The 20,508-nt window shown below is 49.9% G+C and overlaps 2 protein-coding genes and 1 non-coding gene across 10 annotated transcripts; 2 read left to right on the forward strand and 1 right to left on the reverse strand.

Annotated features, from left to right (window-relative positions):
- Window positions 1–617: 617 nt before the first annotated feature.
- Window positions 618–5,087, reverse strand: PCYOX1 (prenylcysteine oxidase 1). Its single transcript, XM_075174720.1, has 6 exons — window positions 4,704–5,087; window positions 4,408–4,614; window positions 3,600–3,774; window positions 2,893–3,104; window positions 2,453–2,605; window positions 618–2,095 (listed from the first exon to the last, which is right to left on the reverse strand). The coding sequence occupies exons 1-6, from the start codon at window positions 4,792–4,794 to the stop codon at window positions 1,437–1,439; spliced, it is 1,497 nt and encodes a 498-aa protein (XP_075030821.1). The 5' UTR covers window positions 4,795–5,087; the 3' UTR covers window positions 618–1,436.
- TRNAG-CCC (transfer RNA glycine (anticodon CCC)) lies at window positions 4,894–4,964 on the forward strand. The gene has a single exon. It is a non-coding gene; the product is annotated as a tRNA-Gly (tRNA).
- A 110-nt stretch (window positions 5,088–5,197) lies between the features above and the next one.
- Window positions 5,198–20,032, forward strand: TIA1 (TIA1 cytotoxic granule associated RNA binding protein). Of its 8 annotated transcripts, XM_075174721.1 has the most exons (13): window positions 5,209–5,388; window positions 9,955–10,051; window positions 10,484–10,582; window positions 11,124–11,178; window positions 11,350–11,382; window positions 12,636–12,723; window positions 16,267–16,342; window positions 16,793–16,901; window positions 17,380–17,475; window positions 17,566–17,650; window positions 18,207–18,330; window positions 18,880–19,019; window positions 19,248–20,032. In XM_075174721.1, exons 1-13 carry the CDS (start codon window positions 5,363–5,365, stop codon window positions 19,369–19,371), a joined length of 1,152 nt encoding a protein of 383 aa, XP_075030822.1. In that variant the 5' UTR covers window positions 5,209–5,362; the 3' UTR covers window positions 19,372–20,032. The 8 variants fall into 8 exon arrangements, with proteins under 8 accessions (XP_075030830.1, XP_075030822.1, XP_075030824.1 ...); XM_075174722.1 differs by lacking the exon at window positions 11,350–11,382 and having other exon boundaries at window positions 5,210–5,388; XM_075174723.1 differs by lacking the exons at window positions 11,350–11,382; window positions 12,636–12,723 and having other exon boundaries at window positions 10,484–10,577.
- The last annotated feature ends 476 nt before the right edge of the window (window positions 20,033–20,508 follow it).

Raw genomic sequence — 20,508 nt, forward strand, 5'->3', positions numbered from 1 at the left:
TTGAAAACTCTGCGAAGGCTTTTAAGAGGCTTAATTTATTGAAGCGGATGTTAAATTGGCGCTACCTGTGGCATCCTTCCCCTGTCGTGTTTGTTTGGTGGGTTACTGGTTCTTCATTGGCAGGAAAATGGTAAAATTCCCTTCTGCGAAGAGTGACGTAGAGTATTGGTGCTGGGCTGCCTGAAAGTAGGAATTTTTTTTTTTTAAATAATGACTTTTTACTCTTATTTCTGCGTCACAGAGTTGTGGTGCAGCAATCAAAGCCTGTGGGGGCTGAACTGGACCGAAGCAGCCTTCAGATCTTTCTCTTAAATGGGAACCAGGTAGAAACCGGCCGTTTTGGTTTGCCAAAGACGCCACGAGCGCAAATCCCGAGCTTGCTTTCCAGGGTTTCTTGACCTGGCGCAAGGAGTGCCCCGCAGCGGGAAATCTGTTCCGCTGGGATAGAAAGCATTCCGCAGGGATAATACAGACCGTAAGTACAGTAACATCTTTTTTTTTTTTTTAAAGCTTTTATCGCTGCTGTGTCTGCCGTGGCGCAGCGAGGATGTGGCTGGTTCAGCCCCAACACAAACAACGCGGCCGTACGCCGTCTCAAGGCAACGGCGCCAGCTTACTTTCCAAACAGCGCGTTAATTTTATTTGTGACATTATTATATTCATTTATTTGGCAATATTCAGACATGGTTGAGGTATCGCAGCGATGTTAGATCCAGTCAAGGGACACAATATTCTCATGAAAAGGGTTTTACCTACTCGAACCTAGTGGTGCCTTGCTGTAGGTTGGCTAAATTATTAACGCTTTTAAACCTTGATGAAGCGAAGGACATCTCTGGTTTTGCTTCCTTACACCCATTTTGGCAACTCCCTTAACAAGCAGCAGACCAGTCCCCCCACCCGTAAGCTACAGTACGTGTTCTGGACGGAAATTAAGAACGCAGCCCCAATTTCCACCGCGCTAGTCCCACCCCAAGGAAGAACAACTTGATGCACCCATTTTCTGAAGAAAATACTTGAGGCAGAGAGATTTGCAGTCAAGAAGTTGATTTTTCCCTGCCTGAAACGCAGCCAGAGAGGGAAAGCGATGTGCACGGGTTAATCACAGTGATGCAGATCCTGAGTTTGGCAGACTCCTTACCGTGGAGGGCACTTTTGGGGTCAGTACGGCATTTTAAAATGTCATCTTTAATCTCACGTAGGGATAGATGGAGGAGTTTGCTTGAGGAAGGGCCAGCTCACTTGCGAAAGCTTCCTCTGCCTTTTCGCTGCTGTTCTAGCCTGTCTTGAGTTGGCTGGGTGTCTCCTCAGGGGCTAAGCAAGGAGTTCCTCGTTCGTTAGCTTTAATTGTGGCTAAACAGCTACAGTACGCGATCCGTATCTGCGGAGGTTGTAGCGCGGGCGCTCCCGCGAGCAGCCGGCCGTTGGCTCCGCGGGGCTCAGAGCTCCGTTTTCAGCTTCTCGTGCAAGTCTTCCTGGTCGATCCTGTCGCTGTTCCCGTACCACCGGTGGTAAGCGAGCAGGGCGGCGTTTTTGGCTGCGATGGCGCTCATCTCCATGGCGCTCGCGGCCCGCTCGATGCCGTTCAGGTAGTAGATTTTGTCGTGGAGGATGACGGGAGGGCATTTTTCCGGGGGGCTGTAGTGGGGGTACGCCAGCCACTTTTTCACTTTGACGGAGTCGTAGGAGGAGAAAAGCAAGTTTAGCTGCTCTTTGGTGAGCACCTCCTTCGAAAACACCTTCCAGACGGCCGACTGCAAGGGCAGCTTTCCTTCACCGCCTACGTCTTCCACGGGAGACACCACCCCCAGGCTATTGATGAACAGTTTGGGATTCTCCGTAGTGAAAATGGCACCGAAATTAAAGGCGGATGGGTCACGGTAACCAAAGAAGGAGGCGTTTAATCGTCCGTGCACGAACGTCGTGACAGTCTGGTGGTAAGGATTTGGGAACTCCGGGACAGGAGGGTCGAAGTTCTTGAAGGTGATGTTGGCCATTTTGCGGCTCAACGGAGCGGCGATGACAACGATGTCGTACATATCCCCCGTTAGTCCCGACGTAGTGTTGTAAGTGACCTGGTAGAGCTTCACCGGGTCCCCTGGGGAGAAGAGCGGGAGAAGAGCTCATTTATCCCACTCCCTGGCTGGAGGGAAACCCGTTTGTCCCCTCGAACAAACATCAGGCTTTTAAAATGCCATCCCGTTTAGGCTAATTATGCCTTGTTGCGAGCTGAAGTAGCTTTATAAAGTAGTACCAGCTTAGCTGAAGGAGTGCTGCGACCCGGGGCTTGGAGCAGAGCCCAGTTTTCACCGTAAAAGACCGAGGAAGACCCAGGCTGTTGCTTGGATCTGCCAAGAGCTGCAGCCGGGCGGTGACGGAGACCGATGCCGGTCTCCAGCTGCTCCCGGAGCGCGCCGTTCCCCTCCCCACCAAAGGCAAAGCAAACCCAACTCACCTGTGGGTCTGGGTCTGATTTTTGGCTCTATAGACAAAACTGTAGCAGGGATAACTTCAGCTTTGGAGGCGTAGATAAGGCCAGTGCAGACGAGTTTATTCCCCCCTTTTACTGACCAAAGGCCCGATTCTACCCCTGCCAGAGAAACAGCACCTACAAGGAAACCGCGATCATTAGAGTGGCTTGTTCGGCGTCATTCTGTAGGGGAGTATTTGAAACAAAGTGGAAAATGAAGGGGAAAAAACCCATCCCTTTGGGGCACAGAGCTTGCCGAAGGCCACGGCTAAGCAGTCGCGTTAGCCAGCGATTTGTCGGAGTAAGGCGGTCACCCAGCACGGGAGGTAGTGCTGCACGGAACCAGCCCAGGGAGCAGGAATCCCAACACCCATGAAGAGCACAACGGACAAACGCGTTGGGAGGTTAACCTACGAAACACTCACCTACGAAACCGTTGATGTTGACGCCTTGCCCGTAATTGACTCTCATGGCTGGACAAACCATCTCATTTATGAACTTATGGGAGAAGCCGGCTTTCTGCATGGCTTCATCGATGGTTTGGTTCAGCATGTGGGTGAAGTCATTCCCTCCGAGGGCGTGAAGCAGGCGCTCGTTGCTGCTGAAGGCGTAGTCATGCGTCTGGTAGCGATAGATCCTTTAACCGGAGACAAGAAATAGGTGTTCGGACGCTGTTAATTACCTTTGTTGCCTTCGGAAGCTGTGGAGGATCTCGCAGCGCAGCTCCCGAGAGCCAGAGCCTCACAGCCCTTCATGGGACCTTGTCCTTCCAGTCAAGCCCTAGCCTAAGCAGTACACGCCTAAGTAGACCTGGACCTTCATTATTCATTTAGTAATCTTTGTGCACAGTTACGAATTTAATTCTCTTTAACACCCAGGTGCCAGACCGATGGGACATCCCACACCTAACGCGCATTTCCACTTGTTATTGCTATACCTGTTTGAAGATCACAGCGCTTATCTCGACCTTTTTCCTTAGGAAAAAGGCAATGGAGAGAGAGCAACCAGAGACTCCTTTCTCAATGGCGATGGGATGATTTCACCGATTTTTTTTCTTACAATTCTGCAGCAGGTTTTGCACCTTTTCTCGCAGCCACTCTCCCACCTTTTCCCTAGCAGGGGCCTGACGTACCGCATGAACTTGTCCAGGACGTCCTCCACCCACATGTACATTCGCAGGGGGTTGAGCCCGTAGCGCCAGAGGAGCTTGAGAAGGTTGACGATGTACCAGCTGCTCTCCTCGAACACGAACTCCTCCCCGTTATAAATGCCTACCAGGCTGCCGTGCGCTGGGGCAACCGAGAGGCCTTGAGGAAAGGGGTGAAAAAAAGGTAATTTAATGAAAGGTAGAGCTTGTGTCGAGCTAAACTATATTACGCCCCGATTTTTAACTTCCCGAGACAACCTAGCTTCACATTGCTCAGGGTGAGCAATTAACGATTGGATCCCCAGGACGTGGAAAGCGTAATTAGTTCTTGACCAGGAGCCAGGTAGTTATTTACGGTGACTTTTGGACCTTTACGAGGGGATTACTGCATCACCCATGGCGGGGGGGTCCCATTTTCACTGGGATGCGGGTCACCTTTTCCCAGGGGGCTGGGGTACTGCAGGGGGGATATTTTGGGGGGAGGGGAGATATTGGGGGAGGGGGAAGATATTGGGGGGTATTGGGCAAGGATGGGGGGGATATGGGGGGTATTGGGCAAGGATGAGGGGATATTGGGGGGGTATGGGGCAAGGATGGGGGGATATTGGGGGGGAATATGGGGGTGTATGGGGCAAGATGAGGGGATATGGGGGAAGGATGGTGGGGGCAAGCAGGGCTTGTTCTTTATGGGGATGTCCCCCTCAGAGAGGGGGAGAGCAGGACCCGGAGCATCCCTGGGGGGTGGGGGTGTGATTTTTGGGGTGGGGGGATGCCGAGGGGGGTCCCCACTCACCCAGCTCCTTGACAAAGTGCTTCATGTGCAGGTTGAGGGGGTGGAGGACGGACCCCCCCGCCTCGTAGCCGGCCCCCTCCACCTCCAGCGTGGCCAGCCGGCCCCCCACCGCCGCCTTCTCCAGCACCTCCAGCCGCACGCTCCTCCCGAACTTCTGCCTCAAGAAGTAGGCGGCGGCCGCGCCCCCGATCCCGCCGCCGACCACGGCTGGAAGAACCGGCACCGGCCGTCAGCGCTGCCCCCGCCGCTCTACAGCCCCCCCCCACCGTCCCCGTGCCCCCCTCCCCGCGTCGTACCGATCTTGCCGGGGGCATCGCGCTGCGGCCGGCGGCCCGGGACGGGCGGGCAGAGAGCGGCGAGGAGCAGGAGGAGGCGGAGGGCCGGCATGGCGCTGGCTCGGTGGGCGGGACCGCCCCGTCAGCTGGTTCGCGCCGCGGCGGCGGGGCTGGCAGGACCATAGGGGCCGGCGGGGAGCTCTTGCCAGCCGCGCCGCTGGTGTAGTGGTATCATGCAAGATTCCCATTCTTGCGACCCGGGTTCGATTCCCGGGCGGCGCACTTATCTTTTTTTCTTTAATCCCCTCGTTAATTGCTTTATTTTTATTTTCCCGCCCCGCGGGGGTGAGGAGACGCCAGGCCCGCACCCCGGTGCCACCGGGGGAAGTGTTACGGTTACCGGTGGTCGGTGGCGGGGCGCATGCGCGGGAGCGGCGGCGGGCGGGAAGCCGCATCCGGAGGCTGCTCGTCTCCTCCTCTGGGCGCATGCGCGTTACCGCCCCCTCTCGGCCGGCCGGGCCCCTTCGCCCGCCACCCGCCATCTTGCGAGGACCATTGGGGTTATTGTCCGCCGCTCGGGCTCGGCGGGGCCGGCGGCGCTCGGGCTGCCCAGGCGCTGACGGGGCGGCGGGGCCGGCTCGGCGTGAAGAGCCGGGGCGGGCGGGGGCGGCGGCGGCGCCATGGAGGATGAAATGCCCAAGACCCTGTGAGTGGGGAGGGGGCGAGACCGCCTATTGTTCCCGGCTCCGCGGGGAGGGGCGGCCCGGGCTCCCCTCACGCACGGTCCCTCAGGCCCGGACGGCGCGATCGGGCCTCCGCGACGGGCAGCGGCGGCTGTCCCGGCCCCTCAGCCGCCTCGGTGCCGAAGGGGGACGGCCTCTGCCCGCCGCAGGGCTGCGGGGCGCCCGGCCGCGGCTCCCCTTCACGGCGGGCCGGCCCTGGCAGAGCCGGGGGGAGCCCGGCCGGGGCCGGATCCAGCCCTTCCGCCCGTACCCCGCTATTCCTGTCCCCTGCGTGGCTTCCCAGTGGTGTTCACCGGCTTTCTCCCCCCCGGCCGGGGCTTCCTCCCAGCTCAGACCTGGAGGGAAGGGGGCTGGGGACATGTACCCCCCCGGTACTTGCTCCGTGTACGTTTTTGCGAGCATCTGGCTGAATTTGGCCATCTCTGGGTTGCGTTAGCCCCGTCATCTCCCGGGGCGGAGAGGGGCTGCCCTGGCCTAAAAGCTGGAGCCCCACTGCGATGTTCAACAGCTTGATGGAAATAAACAGGGGGCACCCACGAAATCGGCGCTTGTCCGAGTGTTCAAAGCACGCTGCGAGCCTGTTATTTCCCGAGGAGCTAATAGTAGCTGTAGGGCAGCTCCTCACCTTGTTAAATCATAAATGGGGTTCCTTAATTACAAGCAACTTTTCTGGCGGTGTTGGGCAGCTGACAGCCGCGGCTGTCAAGCGGCTTTTGGACTTTTGGTCGGCTGTTGCTCCTGCAGCTGGCTGCGTTTGAAAGGCAGGGGAGAGCTGTGCGCATCTTATTTGTGCATTTCTCTCCTTTCCTCTGGCAGGCATTATCTGAAGTGGTTTCCCTCGTTTAGATCAGGGAAGTCGCAGAGGCCAGTGTTTCTCTGCGTGAGCTTTGATCTCTGTTTCAGTACAGGACTTGAGGGGAGGGGAAGATAGGAGGGAGAGGGAATCTTTCCAAGGTGAGGGGAAAGTTCTGCCCTTGGACGATGGCTGCACCTACCCCAAGGGTTGATAAATAATTTGGCTGAGTGAGTGCAGGAAAACGAGACTCTTACGTGACCAAGGCCAGCTCCTCTGGTCCAGGCTTTCCTGAGCGGTAAACACTCTGTCTGCCTTCCTGTGTATACAATCCCGTTGTCTTTCTGGCGCCTGCATTTTTGGAACTATTCTTGGTGTCTGCAAACATGGGTCAGACCTGTTGGCATATTTACGTGTTTATTTAGAACAATGTTTCCCCCCCCATCCCAATGAAATCGTTGTCTGGAGTTTAGTGGTCTCGGCAGTACACGGGGTGTGCTCGAGGGAATAAATTACCTGTCCTTAAGCACGTGCGGCTCGTGGCACAAACACAGCCAGGTTTCTGAGCTGCAGAACTGACTATTGAGCAATGTACTGAGAACGGTATTTCTCTGAATCGCACCGAGTGACTTTCACAAGTCATACGGAGGATCATCACGAGCTGAATTTCACAGATTGGGTTTAGAACGAGCAGCTTAAAGGAAGAAAGTGCAGCTAAAAGTAATCTCTTTCCAGCTCAGGTCTGAAGCGTGTGTTAAGTATTTGCTTGCACGAGGATTTCTGTAGGTAGCGCTACAGAAACCCCATCTGGATGTGCGTTATGGGGCTCCCTCTTTGGTTTCGTTGTCTTGCTGCGTCGTGAGGGGCCACCAAAGTGGTCTGCGACGCATGTGCCTTTTTCTTTAGTTCCCTTAGCACGTTTAAGTTGTTTTTCTGAAACAGATTCCAGCCGTTGTTGGAAGTAACTTCTTGTTTTTGCCATTTCCACGTAACCTGTTTCTGTGAAGGAGGGTGTTAAAGCCTTGGCGTTTCGAAGCACGTTAAGAGCTGTATTACTTATGTAAATGATTTCCTGGAGAGGCAGCTCATTTTCACGTGGCCACTGACCTTCCTTGAAAGCCACTCTTCAACGGCAGAGATTATAGATTTGAAGAGTGGTTACAAGGCAGACAGTGTTTTTGAGCTTTACAAAGACCCCTTGTTTGTATTTTTTATATAAGTACCTAGGTGCTTGTGGAATACGCGTACTTCTAATTTACTTTGTGTGTTTAAAAAGATGCAGATGTGCTAACCCTTGATAGTTTGGTATTACTTTTCAAGAAGCCGTGTGCTGCTCAATGTGCAGTGAATAAATGGAGTTGTCTGCAGAGTTTGCCTCGTATGGTATAGTTCTTCATCTGCAAAGAAACATTGACCGACTCATTAATGAGAATTCAATTAGCAGGAAAGAGAGGGATGGGAAAGGTGCAGGAGACGACAGAACTGTCACGCGGGAGAGATCTCCCATATTAGCGGGCCCTACCTGGCAGGGTCACCTCGGTGCTCGGTTGTTTCTTGTATAACTGGTCCAGGACAAGGTCCGGCTGTGCTGGACCCTGCCCGTGTGCCAGCTACGCAGAAACGGAGCTGCAGCGAAACTCCGTGGAAAGGTTAGGACGGTTAAACAGCTCGAGTATAGCAGGGGGAGAGGACATCAGAGAAAATCACACGGGGATTGTTGCTCGGGGGGTTACAGCTCTGTGTTTTTCCCAGCAATCTTGGCACAATTGGTAGTATCGCAAGACTTTGTTGTAGTTTGTCAGCTAACAGATTGGAGAAACCTCTCTGCAGAGAGCAGGCAGCAGATGTGCGCAGCTACGGCTAATGAGGTTACGCTGACAACACGAGAAAACTGCTGCTGAATTTGTATGATGTTAAGCTGCTTTTCTGAGTGACCGATGTGCTTTACGGTTCCCCCTCCCTCTTTTAGCGTTTTGCAGAACGCTCTTGTTCTATGTGTCATTACTGCTTGCGTGGCCGTTAGGGGATGTCTTGACCACGTCTGTGCATGAGGAGCCGAGATTTGTTTTTACCTTTGTGCAGAAGCAAGTAGGTCAACATCTAGTATGCAGTTACACATACTCTCTCTATATACGTGTATGTATACATATATGTTGCTGCAATTGATCCTGCGAGGATGCACTTTGAAAGGTCTGGCCGTGCAGAGATTCATGGAGCTGTCGGAGATCACTTACCTAAATCCTGCTTTTTCCGGCTAAATCTGGTGTTAAGGTAGGGAATGCTTCAGGAGATGCCTGTCTCGATTATCGGGGTGAAAATCCAGCGCGAGTGCGAAGGTCAGGGTGTAGACGCCGTGTCTAGGAAACTTTCAGTTACAAATAAACTGTTAATAAATTTAGATCTGGAAGATGACGCGAGAGCCTCATCGCTTTAGTGCCTTGGCTTATTCATTATCCAAATGGCGATAATATTAAAAAAAAGAGAGAGAAAAAGAAGTCTCGCTAGTTATGATTCTCGGTTGAACTTGTTGTGGGGTAGAATGTCCTGATGCACAAAGTTAATTGCTATAATGGAAGTGCACTAAACTCTCCTCTGTTTAAGGAAACATCGTCAGAAGTGCAGGAATTACTCGCTTTGTTGAGCAAGATTCTGATTCTGGTGAAGCATGTGTTGATTTTAAAAAGGAGTACGATTCTGAGTCCCACCTAAAATAGTTGTTCAAATTATTAATACGTGGCTTGCCGGGTCATTTCTGACAGGAGAACAGAGGCTGCGTGTCTTATTCCCCCATTCTCTCCTGCTAAATCAAATATTGGAGTGCATCCATCTCTTCAGAAGGCTGTTCACAGCCTTGTGTCAACAGAAGAGGCAGCCAGCAAGAAGCCGCTGGTTTTGCTGCCTTGTTGTTTTCTTACAACATCTTTGCAACTCCGGCACCGAGACGGGGAGGATCGCTGACTTATTGACGTGGTTTCAGCAGCGCGATTGGGCTGCGGTTCTCGTTGCAGAGGCCGCGGTTTGCCACATAACGTTCCTTTGCGGAAAGGTGCTGCCACACCTTTGGAGCTGAGGTTTCTCTGTGTGCTTTTTTTAAAAATCCCGTGACTTGGGCTTAACAACAACAACAACGAAAAAAAAACCACCTGTGGATCCAGGACGATCTTTGTCACTGAGAATGCCAAAATCCCAGATCGGAGCAGGGGTTTGTGCTTGAGGAGGCTGATCCTTTCAAATGGAGGAGGATGGGGGAATGCTCACACTTGAGCACGTTTGCCCTTGGTTGTTTCAGGCAGATGTAATGCTTTCAGACGATGAGTCCTTTTGTAAAAGGAACTGACTAAATATTGTGTAATGTGCTTGCTAAACACCAGATTGAGCTACTAGGGCAGCTGGGGAAATGGTGCCTGGTGAACGATGATTGCATACAGTGATCATAACTGCCGTTCCTATACATGGAAATCCATTTGGTAGGTCGAGTTGTCCATATCTGGCTTTCAGCTTTGAACCAGGGTGAGATTTTAGAAGCGCAGACCTTTGGTGGGAGTGAGGGCAGGTGCTGTTACTGCCCGCTGTCACCGAACAATTTCTGCCCCGTTGCTCCACGAGCCACACGCTTTCTTTCGACGGCCTGACCTTGGTTGGGTGTTCGGGAACAACTTTGGGCCATGTTTGCTCAGTCACCGACGAGTAGACGGGAGCATCAGGACGGCTTCTAACTTTTTATTTGATCCTATAGGTACGTGGGGAACCTGTCAAGAGATGTGACCGAAGCTCTAATCCTCCAGCTGTTCAGCCAGATCGGACCATGCAAAAACTGCAAAATGATAATGGATGTAAGAGCCTTCACCTAATGGTTTTCACATTTCTTGTAGTTAATGGCTTTAGGCCATACTTGCGTGTTTCAGAATTCCACTGGAAATACGGTGTGACCACGTTAAGGGGATGTAATGAGGCTGGAGATCACAGTCACGTACTTTTAGCATAATTTCTGCCTCTTATCTGATGTTAAATTTAAGGATGGGTGAATATTGCGAGAGGGAGTGAACAGGTTAATATATGTGGGTGTCGTAGATGAGATGAGAAAAGTTCTTCCTTGCCATACTTTTACCTTTCTAAAGCAGAGCGGAAACCTCCTGGAGCATTGTTAGTGCATTGACACGTGTTGTGAGACATTTAGATGTAACGAATAAGGAGCTGCATATAACAGCGAGGGTACCGTTCAAAGAGGTTTGTATCAGTAATCCTTTTTTTGTTTCTTTTATCAGACAGCTGGAAATGATCCGTACTGTTTTGTGGAGTTCTATGAGCACCGGCACGCGGCTGCGGCACTGGCTGCTATGAATGGCCGGAAGATAATGGGTAAGGTAAGCTGTCGTGTCTACAGGGTGAGTTGGAGTTGAAAAACAGGCTATCTCAGATGGTGCGGGTGAAATATCCGTGGGTGAAGTAGCGCTTGAGACGAAGTGGATACCCTGCAAATGTTAGACACTTCGTTTGGACGGAGGTCTTAACGTGACATGACTAACGAGAAGAGCTGTTTTGACTGTTGGAGGAAGAATGCAGAGGGACGTGGGGATGTAGAACTGGGGACGGCTCAGAGACAGCGGGCGTGAGGAATAGTTTAACTCTGCCGACCTTATCAGGATAAGGTCTCTCTCTCCCCACCCCTGCGAAAAAAAACCCACCAAACCAAACTCCCAGACCGGGTCTGTTTACCGTCTTTGCTTTTAACGAGTGGAACACAGTTTGGAAGAACGAACCCTCTGCCAAGAAACGTGTCTTAAACTTGAGCTTTCACCCCAAACTTCCACGTCTGGTGCCCCTGTAGTGTCAGAATTAAATGCTGGCGCTATCTGAGCTTAGCTGGGATTTGCTTGATCTAACGTGAGCGACTAACGTTTGCAGGAGGTCAAAGTGAACTGGGCGACGACCCCCAGCAGCCAGAAGAAAGACACCAGCAGTAAGTGTCGCTTATGCTTTGAGTACGTGTTTCGTTTGCACAAGTTGTTTTTAAACATAAACAGTAAGCATCGTGCAATTATGTGCAGTAATGTTTTGATCATAATCCTAAGATATTATTTAATGTGTTTGTGTTAATAAACTTAAGAACAAATCTAATCTTTGTCATCAGGTAGTACCGTTGTCAACACACAGCGTTCACAAGGTAATTGTATCTTCTTAAACATAAAATGAAATCTCCCAAGGGTATTCACTAACCACCAGAAGCTATGTATGGGGTTTTGTTCGTTACGAATTTATTTTTTATGGAAAGACTTCCCTTTCATTTCCCTGTAGCATCAGAAAGCGATCTAGTGTCCACTGTTTAGTTCTGGTGCTAATCTCCAGCCGTTTGTCACGAGTGCAATTGTAAAAAAAAAGCCCCCAAAACCCTTGTCCCCCGCATTCGAGGCAGAACAGTTGGCTCCCTCTGAGGCTGCAGTATGCGCTGCTTCAGACAGATTCCTTGGGAGCATCTAGACTGTTTCCAAAATTGGCCTACGGGTTGCCGCCGTTCTCGGCAGGCTTTGCATTTCTGTAGGCCAGTGGGGCTAAGCTACATCAGCGTCCGTGCGGACTCGAGAGTTTCGTATCTGCTGTAGTACGAATAAGTCCGTATATTGCTAGGGTGGTATGTGACGTATTGTTTGATTGTAGTGGAAAACTCCTTAGAGGACTTTTGTTTCTCTTTGGTGCGTGTTTTTGATGGCTCTGATATAAATTGAAGGGATTACTGTTTCCATTCTGTTGCCTTCAGTCTTAGTTCACTTGCACATGGATTCACACACATTGAATTCACACGGATTCACATGGTGCATTGGCTGGGCAACCAAAACACTTGGCTTTTGAGAACTCAAATGCTTTAACAGCAAACTGTTGCAATGCAAGGTATTTTTTTCATTTGTTCTTCACAACCTATGGTGTTAAACCAGACGTCGTGGCTCGGTTCAAAATACGTCCTGCTTTAGAATGAGTGTTATCCTGCGTTTCTCGAATCTGCTAGACGTTTCAGTTGATCAGATTTTGAATAGCTAGTGATCTCCCGCCGTGTCAGAGCTTAACGCCAGCGTACGGAGAGAAAGATTTTCCTGTACTCTTGGCCCATTAAGTAAATAGTTTAAGACTTTGTACGGTAAATGCTGACTGGTCTTAAAAGCAGTTTGTAAAATACGAAACGTAAATGCCGTATGTCACTGTAGTATCCTTAAAATCACTGACTCTGTAGCGCTGCCGAGCAAAAGATCTGTTACGAAGAGCAGTAAATTCTGTTTCATAGTAAACTCTAGTCTTCATGTAGTTTTTAATAATAGCTGGAAAGCCGTGCCACGTGAGATTGCTATGCTCTGCGTGCGTGTGCGCGCGCGTGTTCAGGGGTCGTCTTCAAACATTAAGATCCTTTTTTCTCTTTTTCCCAAAAAGACCATTTCCATGTCTTTGTCGGAGACCTCAGTCCGGAAATCACAACTGAAGATATAAAAGCAGCTTTTGCGCCATTTGGAAGAATATCGTAAGTCATTTCCTAGGGCAAATAAACTAAAAGTTACCTCTCCTAAATGGAGGCAGCCTTATGTTTCAGTAAGTAAAAAACGAGAGTTGTCGCAGTGCAGGAATATACATTTGTCTGTTCATACAGAGACTCGAGTCTGAACGGTCGAGCATTTAAGCAGGGATGTGTAACCCGATGCCTCGATAGTAGTTTGTTCTGCTTTCCTAGAAAAGTTGCATCCAACTTGCTTTGGTTTTATACTCCTTGCCTCGTTTGGCAAAGCAACGCTGCAAAAAATTGACTCCTAAACCTGGGGTTTGCATTTCACTGGCCCTCTCAGCGATCGGATCACCATCACGCTGTCCAGTTTGTGACCGAGTCCATTTGCACGTTCACGTCTTGAGAGGCTTTGGATTTTTTGTTAGCCGTGGTGTGCCAGCCACCAGTAGCCAATGTTTTTTTGCAGTTAAATTCCCATTTCCCACAAAATGAACCTTTTTTAGCACAAGACTCGTTGGGGCACCCGGAGGCTGCAACTAGAGCGGCCTCGAAGGGTTTGGCGCTGGGTCAGCGTAAGCCTTTGACCCGAAGGGCTCGGCCAAAACCACGGGGCGTCTCGGGTCAAGGAGCCGCACTCACACCGGCGGTGCAGAGCGACGGTGTAACAAGCGAACGCGTTACACGCGGGGAACGGTGCTCGCAGGTCTCCACCTGCCAGTTTTTGTTGTATTCAGGGTGTAGCAGAGTAAGGAGCGGTTCATTCATTCCATCCTCCAAATGTAAACCATTAATTTTCCTTGTAGTGTTGTCTGTACTGGACATTGAAGTTTCTTGATGGTGATGTAAGAGAACATAGAGTGCTTTGGAGTGTTGTGTAGTGAAGCATTTAATTGAAGTAAGTTTGTTTTTTGTTTTTTTTTTTCCCCTCAGAGTCCAGTGTATTACTCTTTTAATGCCAGCTTGATTTCCTCTTATGATAAGGTTTAAAAAAACATATGTGATCTGAATGTGACTTGCTTCAGACAACTATAATGCTTGACTGCATCTTTTGTAATTGTCATCTAGGAAACGCAGAGGGTCGGACTCCTAAGGAGAGTCAATTTATCCTCTGGCCAAATGTGGTCTGGATGGAAGGGACGAGGGACTCTAAGTAGATCTGAACTGCTGGAATGAGTGCGAAAGGGAGGCAGCGATAGACGGCCGCGTTGGTGTGACTGCAGTGGAGCTGTGAGAGAGAGTTTCCCCTAACTGAGGCAGCGCTGGGTTTCTGAGGTGACGGGTCAGTGGACAGTCGCCTTTAACAAACAACCCCCCCCAAAAAAAGCGAAAGCCCTCCTGAGCCCGAAGCAAAAAGTAACGTCAGCTGGGGGAGTATAAAATCACAGCCAGCATCGGTCTACGGTCCGTATTTCTGGGGCCGTGGCCGTTGTCCCATCTTTTCTAGAAGAGCTTTTTGGACGCATAGCTGTTCGCTGCGTGGTGGTGGTGACGGGGAAGGGGGAGCGATGCTCTTGCTTTTGGGGTACTCAGCGCACAGCTGTAGAGCTAACACGTGGAAAACTCGCGGGTTGCCCTGGCTCAAACTGACTGTCCAAACTGAAACTCGGTTCTTTTCCTCCCACAAAAGTAAGAATTGTCCCCGAAATGACTCTTTTGAACTCTTGTTCCAAAACCCAGGGGTTAAATAGAGCCAAGGGGACCTAGATTTTCTACTTGCTTAAATTTAACCTGGAAAAATATTGCTACTGCCTCTTAAGTCGAATGAAGTTACTTTACCTGTTCTTCATCAGTGACTAGTTTCTGGAAATGTGGTGCTAATGGAATATTTCCTGATTTTTTTTTTATTTTTTAACATTGTCTTCATTGGTGCTAAACTGAGCTTTTTTTTAACGACACCGAGGTTGAACTGCTGCATGATTAGCGCATAAGAAATTTTGGTAATTCTTTGCATCTGGATTTTTTAATCACTGTTAAAAGCACACTTTCATTGTGGTTTCCTTTTATGCTTGCTGTACGCATGTTTTCACTTGTTCTCAAGTCTTTATTTTCAAAGTTTTCAGTTGAGGGTAAGTAGAGATGAGTTTTTCCCCCCCTCCCTCTGTAGGCTCTTCAGAGCAAACCGACCCAAGCTTACCAAAAGTGGCTCTTCTCAGGCAATTTGTAACATATGACCCAAATTTTGACCTAACCCAGGAAGGAGGAAAGAAAAAAGGGGGAAGCGGGGGGGGGGGGTCTCACAAAGAGAAGAGAAATAACATTTCTACTGGAGCTCTGGGAGAGGTATTTTCCCGGGGCCTTCGGCGATGGCGTCGGCGCTGTGGGCTGACGTATGCCAGAATTAGGCTTACGACGTGGCTACTGTAAGGCTTAAAAAAACGGGTGTAACGAACCTTCTCTTCATTGTGACTTTTCTCACCAGTCTTGGAATGCTAAATGTTGTGCACATGTTAACGCTAGTTTCTCTGAACCCTCTTATTTTATTCAGCCGTAAGTTACATTGCATGACTTTCTGACTGGTTTTATGTCGTTGTTTCTGTTCTTTTAATGCCTGTACGTGTGGGGCAAAGGAGGGGAGGAGAGGGTGGCCTTACGCGAGAACATCTCGACCCTCAGCTAACTTGTACGCAAATTGCCTGAGAAACGCTGTACAACGGCGTTCCACAAGTGGGGTTTAGCGCTTGTAGCTGGGTTCTCTTTTTAACTCAATCTCAAATAATAGGGCTCTGGTTATTTTGCAGAGTGTCTCTGAAGAATGGACAGAATTGCCATGGCTAACTACAAGCTACAGTTCACAGTGGACAAACGTTGTAGTTTTCTTATTTACTTTTATAAATTCTTTTTTTTTTTTTTTCTTTTTTATATCTTGTAGTTTCCAATCAGTCCTGTATGATTGCTGTTGTACAAATGCAGTTTAAATGATGTGTAATATGTAGTTTAAGACATTAATGTTTCGGTGTTTTATTTTCTTCAATAATTTCTGAAAATGTCAATCTCTCAAAATTTACAGCTGCCCACAGTCCAAAAAGGGGGTAACGAATTGACCCGAGAAAATTAAAGAATTCGGTTAACAGGCGACGTATGCCTTTTAATTCCTATCTTTTTTCATTTTTTCTATTTAATATTTTGAATGAGTAGGTAGAATGTGTTGGCAAATAGCGAGTTTAAAAATTGCATGGTTAAAGAGAGCCATTCAGCTAATGTTAGTCAGCTACGTGCCTTAAGTGATTCTTTTGAATAGCTGCTTTGACCATGCTTTGTGTCTTAACGGTCTGTAAAAGCATTTTGAAGCGGGAGCCAACTGTCGTAAAGTACATACGTTTGTTAGAGAAGCTATTGATTTGCATGTTTACACAATTAAGTTTAATTTTGCTACTACCTGGCAAAGCATTAGTAAAGTTCTGTTTAGAAAAGAAGCCTTTTGCTTTGACTGTGTTGCTGGTGCAATAAACAGTTGACGTTAGTAAAGGTGAAACATGAAAATAAGCTGTACGTGTGACTCAAGTTGTCGTTTTTGTAAGGTCGTCTTTTGAAGGCGCTGAACTGGCTCTCGTTTCTGCTTTTTAGAGACGCGCGCGTGGTTAAGGACATGGCAACGGGAAAATCTAAAGGATACGGCTTCGTCTCCTTCTTCAATAAATGGGTAAGCTGCGGCACGGTCTCGAGCGTCCCTGAAAAGCAGGTGATGGTTTTCAGCGGCCACTACGGGGAAGGAGTACTGTCAGTCCCGCTCTCTGTCCGGCTTCGGTTTCCCCTCCTGCCGAGGGGGAAGCTTTTCTCTCTGTTGAGATGCTCTGCTGCTGCTGTAGCGGTTCTAAAGCACGTGACAAATGACGTCCAAATGAGCGATGCACAGAAACGACAGAGAGTGACAGTAGCCCTGGTGTATATCGAGAGGGTCTTAGATGCGCTCAGCGAGGCCTAACAGTGCCCTTCGTCCTGCCTAAATCCACTTCTTTTGACGTAGGATTTCTTTTGGCACGTGGCAGGTGTCAGGCAGGGTGGGTGCGCGGTGATGTCGTTCGTTTGGCTCTATCGCAAAAGCGGGAGATGCTGACGCTTTGGTTTTCTTCCATCCCTCTCTCGTGGACAGGATGCAGAGAATGCGATTCAGCAGATGGGCGGTCAGTGGCTCGGTGGAAGGCAAATCAGAACGAACTGGGCGACAAGAAAACCTCCGGCTCCGAAGAGTACATACGAATGTAGGTTCTCAATTATTTGCGTCTTTGCAAACCTCCCGCCACACCCGCGAGGAGGAGGAAGAGAAAAGGGCGAGCGGCGAGCCTGGGAGACTGTGGGAGGAGGGAAAGCGGGTACTACAAGTGAAGGCGCTCCCGAACAGTTTCAAACCTCCTGAATAAAGCAGCTTCCTTAGCTACGGCGACCGTGGTACCGCTGCGGGGGGGATTCCTTTGGCTTCTGCACACTTGGAGTGGAAGCTTGCTTTCTTTCTAGATGGCCAGGACGACTCTGGCTTCTTAACTTGGCTCCCTCGCTTTTAGGGTTTTCCGTTGTGACACAAAGCGCGACTGTGTCAAAGAGAGAGATTTTAAATTCGGTCTGTCAGACCTACTTGATCGGTGTCTGCAGTTTGTGCTCGACATCTCGTGCCAGTCAGGATTAGAATTTCTACGTAATGTGTGTCTGATCCACTGAAAAGCTCTGTAAAATCTCTTTAAGCAAACGCCAAACAACTGTCCTACGACGATGTGGTCAATCAGTCCAGCCCGAGCAACTGCACTGTGTACTGCGGAGGTGTTACTTCGGGACTGACAGGTATCGTGGCTTCCAACTCCCGTCGCGTCGAACGTCTCGCAGTGACACAGCAGTCACCTCATTTTGACGCTCTCTCTCTTCCTGCTTCAGAACAGCTAATGCGCCAGACCTTTTCTCCCTTCGGGCAGATAATGGAAATTCGAGTCTTCCCAGATAAAGGCTACTCCTTTGTACGGTAGGCTGTCGTGCGGTTTGCGTGTTAATGAATTTCGTAAGAATTACACGGGTTCGTGCGCTTTTGGTGGGCGCGTGCCGAACTGGAGGGTGTGCTTGACGGCAGCCTGATCTGAGGAGTGAGTTAGGGCTTGTGGCGCTCTTGGCACAAGTGGGAAAAACCCCTTAACCCGGGCTAAACTGGTGCAGTGCCCTTCATCCGAAGAGATCTCTCTCTCTGTTCCTCCTGTGTAATTTCACAGATGGTCAAGTTCCGGGGTTGTTTCCAGAAGCATCCTCATCTCTCTGTTGACGAGGCTCCAGATAACAAAAAATAATTGTAAATTGACTTGCTGTCCTTGCTGCTGGATCTTCCAGTTTGTTTAGGGAGAGCTACGACACTGAGACAGGAAAAGGGTCCCTGCCGCGGGAGAGACCAGAGAGAAGTGTCTGCGGTCGGGCTGGTGTTCTGCCAGAGCCCCGGTCTGTGCCGAGCTAGCGGGGACTCTGCGGGGGTTACTTGTGCCTGTTACTCGCCGGGAGAGTTGTTTATGTTGCCACGACTTCCATTTCGACAGGTTTAATTCTCACGAGAGTGCGGCGCACGCGATCGTTTCCGTCAACGGAACGACTATCGAAGGACACGTCGTGAAGTGCTACTGGGGCAAGGAGACGCCAGACATGATCAGTCCGGTCCAGCAGGTCAGAGCTTCTCCTCTGCTAAAGAGGACGGCTTTGCTCGTTAGTCTTTGCTTGAAACCCGTTAAGTGGCTGTAAAGTCTAAGTGTGCGTGCCACTTAGAGACTTGGCGTTAGCATGCACCAGCTACGTAACGGCTTATTTCATCAGACCGTCTTTCTCTGAAGTACAATCAAAGATTTTAAATCCTGTGGACTCTCATCCACAGGACGTAAAAACTCGTTACGTTACTCGTTACGTAAAAACGTCTGATGTAAAATCCTGGAGAAAGCTCGCAAAACACCCTCCAGCCCGTGGCCGGAGCTACCGCTCCCGTTCCCTGGATCTGCGGGTGTTTGAGCCGGTGATTCGTTGTCGATTGGGGGGCGACCGGGCGCTCTAGTAATTAAACGCTCGCTAACTCAAAAGGGGTGCACGGCCGTTTCGGTGTCATTTTAGCGAGCAGACTCGTAAGCCCCCGTCGGAGACGGGCTGGGCAGGCCGGGGCGCCTCACGGGTTGACAAAAATCGCCGCTTTCTCCCCGCGTAACGCCGGGGTGTTTGCCCTTGCAGAACCAGATCGGCTACCCGCCGGCGTACGGGCAGTGGGGCCAGTGGTACGGCAACGCCCAGATCGGTCAGTACGTGCCCAACGGCTGGCAGGTCCCCGCCTACGGGATGTACGGGCAAGCGTGGAATCAGCAGGGCTTTAAGTGAGTATTGGGGCTTTTTCTGCCGGTTTTCCCCCGCGGGAGGGGACAATCCGTGTCGGCCGCAGCGTAAAAGCGACCGAAACGTTGTGGTCCTTCGTTAGTCGGAAATGTGGGATGGGGAGTGTGCGTACGGATCCCGGACGGCCCCGCTCGGAGAGCCACCCGCTCGTTAAGTTCTCCCTCGTTACCTCGTTGCCTAACGAACTGTTTTTCCCCCCACCCCGACAGTCAGACGCAGTCTTCGGCGGCGTGGATGGGCGCCAACTACGGCGTGCAGCCGCCGCAGGGGCAGAACGGGAGCGTGATAACCAACCAAACGGGATACCGCGTGGCGGGCTTCGAAACGCCGTGAGGAGGAGAGGACTCTGGAACCGGGGGGCCGGGGGCCGCCGGCAGCGTGGCGGGGCCTTCGTCGACCGCCAAGATTTACCAGATCAAGCGTCAGAAACGATGTATTTATTTAAGAGAGAGAGAGAGAGAAAAAAAAAAAACAAAAAAAGCATTTTTAATCATGAAATTGTCATCCGCGTTGTTTAAAAAAAACAAAACAAAACAAAAAAAAAAACAAAACAAAAATCACACAAAACGAGATGCTGGATGTCTGCCAACTTTTGCCTTCTTTTTCCTCTTTTACGTGTTTCTTAAGATCCACGTTTTTGAAACACAGCAAATGCAGGGACTACTGCCGCTGAAAATTGGGGCAGCAAATTGCACAATGTCAACCTTTTTTTTGGTTTTCTTTTCTTTTCCTCGGAAGTAGCGTGCCGTTCTAGTTTGCATTCCGAACGATTTAAAATGTATTATAAACCGTTGTACAAAAAAAAAAAAAAAAAAAAAACACACAACAAAAAAAAACCAACAAAAATTAAGAAGCCAAAAGCGTGCGAATCCCGAAGCCGCCGCGTCTTCAGCCTTCGCACCGTCCGTTTTAAAAGAGCCTCTTGTATAAAGCGTCCGTCTCTCCGCTTTTGTTACACCGGGTTTTTTCGATGATAAATTATTCGTTTACATGGTTTTTTGTATCTCAGCGTCTTTTTCAGGGTCGCCTTTGCCTCACGACGGGGAGAGGGGGACGCGCGGCGGGACGGCGCCCGGCTCCCCGCCTGAGCGAGGATTTCCACCCCGGGACGGCGAAAATCCTCTTACTAAAATGTGACAAATTCCTACGAACCAGCCGGGTTGTTGTTTTGGTGGTGGTTTTTTTTTTTTTTTTTTTTACCGATTTCTACATCGACGTGTACCGATTATGTAAAATATCTTAGCAAATTAATATTTTGCACAACCGTTGGCCACCTTTGTACGTTTCCTTATTTAAAGGGAGGACGCCCAGTCCTTTGACATGAGTTATGCCTCAAATCTTCGGATTTTTTCCTATTTTTTTTTTGCATGTGGATATCAAATACACGCTCTGGTAATCTTGGAATACAAAGTTTATCCTCTCTTGGTTTTAAATATTTGTAGGAAATTCCCCCAATATTCCGGGTTGTGC

Source organism: Calonectris borealis, chromosome 27 (genome assembly GCF_964195595.1).
Source record: "Calonectris borealis chromosome 27, bCalBor7.hap1.2, whole genome shotgun sequence".
Classification (NCBI taxonomy): domain Eukaryota; kingdom Metazoa; phylum Chordata; class Aves; order Procellariiformes; family Procellariidae; genus Calonectris; species Calonectris borealis.

Bases quoted from the DNA above. Each gene is read 5' to 3' on its own strand.
- PCYOX1 (XM_075174720.1), bottom strand. From the start codon at position 4,794: ATGCCGGCCCTCCGCCTCCTCCTGCTCCTCGCCGCTCTCTGCCCGCCC. The intron at 3,775-4,407 runs GTGAGTGGGGAC...CCTTTCCTCAAG, and splicing joins GCACTTTGTCAAGGAGCTGG to GCCTCTCGGTTGCCCCAGCG. The intron at 2,606-2,892 runs GTGAGTGTTTCG...GTTTCCTTGTAG, and splicing joins CAACATCAACGGTTTCGTAG to GTGCTGTTTCTCTGGCAGGG.
- TIA1 (XM_075174721.1), top strand. From the start codon at position 5,363: ATGGAGGATGAAATGCCCAAGACCCT. The intron at 11,383-12,635 runs GTAATTGTATCT...TTTCCCAAAAAG, and splicing joins CAACACACAGCGTTCACAAG to ACCATTTCCATGTCTTTGTC. The intron at 17,651-18,206 runs GTAGGCTGTCGT...CCATTTCGACAG, and splicing joins AAAGGCTACTCCTTTGTACG to GTTTAATTCTCACGAGAGTG.